This window comes from Phragmites australis, chromosome 14 (assembly GCF_958298935.1).
Source record: "Phragmites australis chromosome 14, lpPhrAust1.1, whole genome shotgun sequence".
NCBI lineage: Eukaryota > Viridiplantae > Streptophyta > Magnoliopsida > Poales > Poaceae > Phragmites > Phragmites australis.
This window is the reverse complement of record NC_084934.1, coordinates 25,719,212-25,729,152: the sequence shown is the minus strand read 5'-3', so window position 1 is coordinate 25,729,152 and position 9,941 is coordinate 25,719,212. Positions and strand designations below refer to the sequence as shown.

Sequence of the window (9,941 nt, the reverse complement as noted above, 5' to 3'; positions counted from 1 at the left end):
CTCCTTCCAATCTCCCCATAGTAATATCATGTCATGTTACTTCGCTCTCCATGCCTTGCCATAAGACACGCGGTAATTGGTAAACCAACCTATAGACTTAATTAGAGAGGCAACAGTCGTGTCCGGGTCCACCCAAATGATGGGGGCGATGCGCCGACCAAGGTACCTCGCTGTGCACTAGGAGTGCACTTGTTCGATCCTCGCAGACCCGCAAGTGTGAGATTGTTTCACATTTGTGATCTTCCATCATTAGTCATCACTTGGGATACGACAGACTCATACACCCCATCCACAACCTCTCTGGCATTTGATAGTGTACCTCTCCTTTGCATAAGAATGAACCATGTTGCACGGCCTATGATGCCGCATTGAGTAGTCCCTGAACTAAAACTTCACTTTATCAAGACTATCAAATATCATCCCCTTCTTAATCAACTCCTTCTCACTGTCTCATTCCTCCTCCGTCGACATTAAACCATTATCACAAAGAGCATTCTTGGTCAATGAAATGTCCTCGTAGCCCGGCACCTCAGACACATCCACATGTACAGTCTTCAGTGTCAGTGTCCTTATCTCTTGCTCCGTGTAAATTCCATCCCACCTAACCATCTCCTCATCCTCTCCCACTTCTCCTCCCACCTCATCACCCACGTGTCATTGCTCAACACCAGACACATGTTCTACTTCTTCTACCTCTTCATCTTCATCTTCGTCCTCACTCTCCGACGAAAAGACTGGTGTTTCCTCGATATTTCCTTGGACCTCCTCATCCTCAAAATAACCATCGTTGAAGTCATTACATACCACAGCAAAATCAAAGTTATTGGAACTACCAGCAGCTACTTCCTGAACAGAGGCACGACATACCTCTAGAACAGTAACATCTGCGAGTTTGAAGACACCAGCAACCTCTGGGACAATGCCGGGAATTTCCTAAGTCAAATGCTCAACAGGTTTCACTTCTTGGCTAATACTGCTGGCACATCTTGAATCGATGGCATCAAGCTTCCTCCAATACCCACATCAACTACCAACTCCGCGCAACAAACTTGAGAACCATTCACACAATCCTTGTACAACTTCTAATCATTCTCAGACGCCAACTCTATAACAACATAGTGAGCCTTACCACCCCGGCCGGCATCAAACCTTCCCCGTACGGTTACATTACATACATCCACATCAACATTCATAACTGACCTAACCCGAGCAACAATTTCATCGAAGCAAGGAGGGTTTCCAAATTTCAACACTTGCTCCCTCATCTTATCAAACTCCCTATTTGTATTAACTGTGCCACCATAAAACATGCGAACAATCCGATCCATCTACACAAACCATCCAAATATTACACGTATACACAAATATCATTGCTATAACGGATGCAAATCCTACACATTATCCATTTAAATATGATTCAATTTCATCACAATAATTCAAATATACTCATATACATAGAAGAGCATGCATTGCTCATATACATTAAGTCTAACCATATATGATTCAATTTCCTACACTCTGCATGCAACAAATTTCACATGATACATGTGCATTATTATACATACATAGCACGATATATGAACTCCGGTCTACCCAAAACGTACATATTTCATAGATCAATATCACCATAATCTTAAACCCTAACTACCCTTGAACTAAGAATGCAAATCAAAAACACCAAAAATACTTGGAGAAAATAGAGGAACTACCTTCCTAGGACGTGTCCCTGTAAAATCCCCTTCAAATCAGGTCCAAAATTGGTGGAGAATCAGGGGAGGAGACGTCAACGGCGCTGCAGCTGCTCTGTGTGTCGCACGCCGCTAGAAGGAAGAGGACCAATGAGAGAGAAGGGTCAAGACAGCCCTCTGTATCTAGCTTAGTCACACCAAAGGTGGTGACGTGACAAAAGTCACGCCAAGACCCATGACGTGACTCATGCCTACCACGTCAACACGACGAGTGGCACGACGTTGGGTGGATGCCAGCGTGGCTCCTTGTTCACGCCAAATTCATTGGCGTGACCGAGACGGGAGTCACGCTAAGTTCTTTGCCGTGACAACATAAACTACTTCCTAAAATATTACATTCTCACGTGCTATTATTAAAATATTAGTTTAATTAGACTAAAAAATCCTATATCATAGTACAGAGTCAAGAAACCTTGTCTTTGTACAGCTATTTTATATATTTTAACCTTTGTAAGCATCTATTACACAGTGGCTTTATCTTCTGACTTCTGACATCGACTACACATGCTCAACTCTGAAAGAATCACTGCCCTCAAATTTGAACAACTATCCTATACACCAAAAAAGAGAGGTTCCTAGTAACTCTAAGAGGACGAGCTGTCTTCATCGGAGGAGCTAAGCTCCCTCCGCGGCTCATGCCGGCGCGGCGGCAAGGAGGTGCCTGCCGTGACGCGGAATGACTTACCGGACCCCATCATCACCCTCTCCGGCGTTCTGCCGACGTCCCGGCACACGCGGTCCAGTGTCGAGAGGAAGTCGCTCACCACCATGAATATCCTCAGGTGGTGAGGCTCCTCCTTGGTGGCGTCGCCATGGAAGTACTCCGTGGTCTCCTTCACGCGTCGCAGCGCGCTCTCCCCCGCCATCTTCACGCTCTCGATCTCCACCAGAGCCCTTCCGAGGAACACATCTATTGCCTTGAAGAACTTCTCGCTTGAGCCATGATCGGGACATGTCTCCTTGAGTTGCAACACCTGCTTAACCTGCTCGAGGTCGGTTTCGAGCTTCGAGACGTTGCCGATCAAGGTGTCCATCTCCAATGTGGCTGCCCTCTTCACGTTCGAGAGCTCACTGCTGAGCCCTGCAAGTACTTTCAGGCCATCCTTCTTGAATTGTTCCTTACTGGTGCTGCCAGGATTTACAGTTGTTTGATCGGAACCAAAGCCTTCTGATCGGATGATCTCTTGTACCACGAAATGGAGCACTGTTGTTTTTCCGTCTGCTGACTTGATGTCTGCAAGGTTTAGAAGGGTGTCAAGTTTGAAGGCCCTTGCCTCGCCTCGATTAGTTCCATCGTTCATGCGGTTCCCGGTCTTTAGAACTGCATCTAGCAACTTCAAGAATAGCTTGCTGCTTCTTAAATCTGCACAGGCTGCCTGAAAAATTCTGAAGAAATATTATATTTTGATAATTGACCTGAATATCTAATGCCAGTTTCTGAAGTTAACTGAATTTATGAAGAATTTGCCATGAAATCCATAAGAATATGATTATACGGATAAACTCTACAAATCCTAAAACAAACGTGAAGTTACGAAGCAATGTACTTTAAACAATTAGTAACAACACATGTATGACAAAATTATTTTCTGAACAATGGACACACATATGGTAAATTTACTTAAAATAAACATTGCTAGTTTCTAGTAGAGGAAGTATTATAATATTCAAATGAAAAGGTCAAATCATCATAGCCATTTACCTCCAGCGTAACAAAAGATTTCCTCAAATAATTCACTTCAGTGTCAAAGTTTGCTCTGTACAGCATTACATCTACTCTCTTGAAGGCAAAAGGAACATCAAGTATGTCTTTCAGAAAGCGCTCTGCTGGATCGATTCTTGATAAATCACCACTATAATCTTTTAGTTTCAATTCTTCTTCTTTGGTCGGTGCCATCTTGGCTAGTGTTTCGTAGAACTCAGACCCTAAATCTCCGTTTCCTGTTGAACCATATGTTCAATAATTAAAAAACCAAAAGGTATATAAGTCATACTCCAAACTGTGAAGTATACATCGAAGGGTATTCAAGAAATATCACAGAAATCAATTTCAGATTGACTTCAACTCTTGAAGAAAACATCAAGACAACAGCAACCATGGGTGGGCACAAGTGAATGCATGGGTGTACATATGTACACCCAATTTTTTTCATAAAAAATAAAGTACATATCATATTTGTCTGAGGAATAATCACCGAGTGTATTAATTATTGATCAGAGTAGTACATGTATTTATATGCTACAATCAAACATAGCGACATGCGCAATTTGTTAGTGATCCATTGCATGCAGCGGTTGTGACGCGCCTTGCGATAGAAGTGAACGCCTGGAGACTCGGTGAAGTGGTGAACGTGGTCACGCAATCGGTTGAGGACATGTATGATGAGTCGATGAAGTGCACGCAATAGTTTAGGACGCACTGGATGATTCGGTGAGGCATGCAGCAGTTGAGGACTTATCGAAAGACTTGGATAGCACCAGCTAGTATGGAGTCAGTTGTGCAAACAATATTTTCCTTAGTCTCTTGGACCTTTGCCTTTTTCTCACTACAATAGACGCAACTCCCGGTGGCCCAAGCGGCCAAACCCAACGCGGCAACACGCAATGGCCCAAGCCCAACGCGGCAAGTCATCAACGCTCAATGCGGCAAGTCGCCAATGCCCAACATTGGATGGCCAATCCTCAATTGTCCAAATGTGCGATGATATCTCGATAGCCCAACACCCAAATGCACACACGAGATGGAGGGTGATGGCACCAAGCCTGGCAGTGGCGCTAGCAGCTGGGAGGGTGGCGCAAGCGCGGTAGGGGGCTACCGTGGCGGTGCAAGCACGAGCACAACGGGGAGGGAATGTGCTAGTGTGGCAGAGTGCTGCCGCGGTGGCGCGAGTACGGCAGCACAACATTTTTAGCTATGTACACACATTTTTAAAATGTTGCGCCCACCATCCACAGCAACCACAGATTGACTGTGTATGTGGACATCTGAAACAGGATCATAATGTGCTATGTGCAGACCTGCTGCAGACCCTGAAATTATGAATGCATTTTGAATATTTGTTGCACGGTTTTTAATTATGTGGTTCGTGTAACGCGTCAACTGTATATAATTGTATATGTAGTACTGTGAATGGTATCCTTGAAAGCAAAATTGAAACGAAATGCATAGATGAGATATGTTGGTTGTGAACAATAAGGGGCATGAATTGAAGTTTGTGGGTCCAACAGATATAATTAATCAATGTTTCCATGTGACCTCATAAGAAAACAACTGAATCATAGGCCCTCTACCATATGACCTCAACTCTACAAAAGAACTCACTAACAAAGTAAACTTGAATGCTCGTATCATTGCTGTTTAAACAATCATCACCAAAAGGTTTGCAGTGCTAATAATTCTAGTTAGTATATGACAAATAAGGAAGATACCTAAGCGTTACAATAAGAAGCAATCTAGGAAAGAAGTCACACAGGTCACTTTTAGAACCAGTTATGGGCCTAATTAAGTCTCAAGGTACACTGTTTATGGCCAAATAATGGCTATAAGTCCTGAAAATGTATGTTCTACAGCACAAAACAAGATAAACCTAAAAAAAGTGTAATTACAGTGGATCAAGTGGCCATCATAGCCAACAGCTCCTCGCTACTTTTTTTTTTTTGTGGTAACAACTCCTCTGCACCAACTAATCAAAGAAATAACCCCAGACTGTGGTATAACACATCAAACTATGCGTGCCACAGTAAATGCTCATGAATCATCCCTGGGAGAAAAAAATTGAGAAGAATTATCTGGAATCATGGCAAGATATCTAACGGGTGTCCCTCATTTAAAGAACTTGACTGTCAACTACTATTTCTTATGCTGATAACAGTTAGCATAAAATAGCGGTTGCCCCTTCTCACCGTCCTTGTGATCTCTGTAGCTTATTAATAACACATAACATATGGAATTTTCAGTGTTGAATGTCAGGTGACTATATGTCAAAAATAAAAACAATTTGGTTAACTCATAACATGGTCAACTAAGAAGAACAATGTACTTGTTTATTAAAAAAACATCAACTAGTCAACTATTTAAGATCAGGCAATAAAATAGCAAAATTTGGTATGGATACCCCATGACCTACAATCATGAAATCAGTGAACCTACTACTGCAACTACTTCAATAAGGAACTGAGCTGGTGAGAGGTATGGGTGTAAACCCCCACGCCCAGGTCCAAGTCCGCTTTGAATCTAATGGGTGCCTATAGTTTTTCTTCTTAATGCAAAAGTATCCTAGTTCCTTGTAGGTGTTCTGTTCTTTACTTCCATCTTCACTCCTTGTTCCTCAAATCAATTTGTCAAATGAATTTCTTCGTTACTTCCATAATGGATAAACAACTGTTGAAATCGATCAGACATTAGCGGACAGAAGTAGGACATATTAGTTGACAAATTGCATACGATATGTTCAAGAATATTAGTTGACAAATTACAAACATATCCCAATAATGGGAGTTCCAACATCATCTACATCCACTGTCCACCAGATTTCTTTCTATAATAGCCAGAAATTTTAGGCATCATCAAATAAATATGACACATCCGTAGGACAATACAGGAGAGAAGTTGATGAGTAGAGGATGGCGAAAATGAGAAAAATTCTTGAAATGGATATGCAAGTTCTGGGCAAAGAAAATTGACAGGGAAGGCGGCCATCTAACCTTCCATATTTTGAAAAAGAAGAGCGCTTAAAATCTAAAGCAACTGAGGGTTAAATAGTATGTAGCAGTTGCCACTTACACTAGTAACTGGAGCTAGTACCAAGTTTAAAAATGCATATATGTAATACAACATAATCACAAGATAAAGCAAAATCATTAAAAGGTAAAGAACTTGCATCTTTGTGAAAGATGCAGCTCGGCTCTCCAATACATGTCCTAATATGCGTCGTGATCTAATCATGACCTAACATGACATGACCAATGATGCTACATCACTGATGGTTCACAAAAATATCCACACCAGCTAATTGTATCTTAGCAACATAGCTACATAAGCAAATAAGATTAAGTTTTATTTTGGAGAGAGCTATTGATGCTGAACTATCAACAAACAGAAGCCTATATGGAACAAATGCAGCATTTCAAATGATCAAGGACTAACAATGCAAGAATTATCCTAGTTGGAACGCATTGCATTTAGTCTATGTGATCTTGAAAGTAACCCCTCACCAAGAAAATCTTGAATGTGACAATTGTGGTCAAAAGGTGGGACAGGTATAGAAGCCTTCGCTATCAGCTCACATCTAAACAAAAGAAAAGGTGTTTTGTGGGGAACTAAAGATAGATTCCCTGGTCTGCTAGAAATGTATATTTATTAGGTAAGCAATACGACAATTTCCCACGCCTGAGAGTTGTGTAGGCCTTCAGGTACAAATACAATCTGTGCATATATGGAAACAAAGAAGAAGCACAGAATGACATGTTCAGCTGCCCCTGCTCTACAAATTGGAGACTGTGGGCACATATAATGTATGAACCAAATGACTAGAACTAGGATGGGTGAGCAGTGCGAAACATATGACATAGAACTCGTAATGACAAGAAAGGCTTTCAGCCAAACAGGATGACAGTAATTTTCTTATCTACAAACAGCCACTAGCTTGTCAGTCTCATGAAATATATTTTTATTTATTAACCTAAAATTTACCAATTTAAGTATAATTGTCAAAGTAGGATTCTACAATTAATTACACTTCCTTTTCTTATCTAACCAACAGCAGTATAGTACTTGTGCTTGGTAGTAAAAAGCGCTGGGCAGCTGGGATTTGGCGCCTAGCACCTAATCACCGATTAGGCAGGCTGGCGGCGATTAGGCGCTAGGTGGGAGGGTGACTCCTAGCACCTAGGCGACCGATTTTAGCAGTAACTAGGTTGTACTGTGAGGACATGTGGTCAATCATTTGTCAGGTTGCTGTGTGTACTTAGTTTAGCAGTAACTAGGTTGTACTGTGAGGACATGTGGTCACCGGGATTGCACAAGACCATTTTTTTAGATGATCCCAAGCTTCAGTAGGGGATCAGACTAGAGTTATGATAGTAAAAAACTGAGATCACAAGCTCACCGTGCACGAGTGCTCCAATCACATCATCCGATGTCACATTGAGCGCCTTGAGCATGATCGCGACGTTCTGCAGCCGCTTGGGGTCGAGCAGACGGCTGTCCTGCTTCCCGGCGCCTCCCTTCCTCGCCGCCTGATCGGAACTCCCCGTGCCGCCGGTCTTGTTCAGGAACAAGCTCTCCATTGCTGCCTCGTCCACGCTGCAACATCACCACACAGTTCATAGAGCAGTAGAAAGTAGAAACGAGGAAGTGTGTGGAAACACAAACGGGAGAGGGGCGCACCGGAACGAGTCGGAGTTGTTGACCTGGTCCCAGACGGTGGTGCGGCCGGAGATGGAGCGCAGCTTGTCCCAGTGCAGCGGCTTCAGGCTTGGCGGCCTCGGCGGCCGCGCGCTCCCGCTGTAGCCGTCGGGGTTATCGCTTCCCCTGTCTTGAACAGAGGGCTCAGGGGAATTGGTTAGCGCCAAATTGGCGAGAACGGCGGGGGGTGGGGACTCCGCGGGCATCGGCCGCAGCAGCCTCTGCCTCGGCGGCGGAGGGGGCGGCGGCGGGGGAGCAGACCGCAGAGGATTCGCTTGCGGCGGCGGCGGCGGCGGCGGTGTGGGCGCGGGCAGTTGAGGCACCGTTTGCTCCAGGGTGCTGCGCTGGCTCGTGCTCCGGCTGAACGAGGATTTGGCGGTCTTCGGCGCGGTGTAGTACGTGGCCTGGTCCTCGTCGGATGAATCCCACGTGTTGGTCACCGGCGGCGTGGACGCCGGCGGGGGCGGGGGCTGCGGGGCCGGCCGTTTCAGCGGCGGCAACGGCCGGAGGTCGGGGCTCGGCTGCTTCACGAGCACGAGCGGCCGGAGGTCCGGGCTCTGCGGCCGGTGGCGGTTCACCTCCGTCATCGCCGTGAGAGGATCGAGGTATATTGCATCGGACGCCGTCGAGCTCGGCGGCGGCGACCTGTGGTGCCTGGCGCTGCTCCCGACGTCGCTGGCAACTCTCGCGGCCACGCCGCGCACCGACTTCGCACCGCGCCCCTCGTCGCCCCCGCCATCGGAGCGCCGGCGGCACAGGAGGAAGCACAAATAGGACGCCACCGCGAGCGTGACGAGGCCCGCGGTGAGCGCGATGGCGATGGTGTTGGTGACGCTGGTCGCGGACCGCCCGCCGCCCGTGGACGCCACCGCCGATGCGGCCGGCTGCGGCGGTGGCACGATCGAGCCGTCGGACTCCTGCGGTGGCGGGGATGACTCGACGGGGAAGAACGGCTGGTGGAGCGACCGGCGCCGTGGACCGCCGTCCTCCGCCGCCGACGACAGCAAGCCAGCTACCACCACAGCAAGCAGCGCGCTCACAACTACTTCTCTTCCTCTCATGGTAAAGCCCTGATCGAAACCAAAATTCTCTAAAAAAAAAATTCTATATTCTCTTCCGGAAATCTTTAAAAAAAATTGCGTCGTCTTTGGCATGAGAAGGGCAAGGGGCTGCGTCGCCGAGAGTTGCAAACTTGAGAGTGTGCTCAACGCGCTACATGCCTATGGAGAACGAGCGCTTCCTTCCAGAGACACCTAGACTGACCTCTGGGCCCCCGAGTCAATCATGCCCCACAAGTCAGAGAGTAAATAATACGTCACGATTGGTGTCAAGGAATACTCGCCTCCTCTTCGGGTGCGGGGGAAGCGAGCGAGCCGCCATTTCAGTGTGTTGAATCGGGTCGGTCACACGAAAGGGCCCGGGAACAGCTAATGCGAAGCCAATTCTAAGTGGAGCCCAGCGCTGGTGGGGCCAACCGCGTCAGCGTCTGGGCGTCCACTCGTCGCTGGTGCCCGCGTGGCGAAGCAGTAAATGAAGTGGTGATAGACACAAGCAGTACTCCGGAAGGATTTTGGGACCGTGGTGGTCCCACCGGAAATCTTACGGCCTTCGGACCCTTTCCGTTTTTTACTTTTCCTACGAGATCTGGAGATTTTTTTATATATTTTTTAACATAAATAATTAAATAAATAGATGTACGATAAAAATATATAAAAAATAGATGTTTACCACTCTGCATAAGACGATTAGACTCCTACTACCACTGAGAATGCCACTAAGAGGGCGGT

At 45.9% G+C, this 9,941-nt stretch overlaps 1 protein-coding gene across 1 annotated transcript; it reads right to left on the bottom strand.

Moving 5' to 3' along the window:
• Positions 1–2,096: 2,096 nt before the first annotated feature.
• LOC133890652 (formin-like protein 13) lies at positions 2,097–9,320 on the bottom strand. The gene is made up of 4 exons (XM_062331122.1): positions 8,137–9,320; positions 7,856–8,052; positions 3,451–3,689; positions 2,097–3,124 (listed from the first exon to the last, which is right to left on the bottom strand). Exons 1-4 carry the CDS (start codon positions 9,306–9,308, stop codon positions 2,333–2,335), a joined length of 2,400 nt encoding a protein of 799 aa, XP_062187106.1. The 5' UTR covers positions 9,309–9,320; the 3' UTR covers positions 2,097–2,332.
• Between the last annotated feature and the right edge of the window lie 621 nt (positions 9,321–9,941).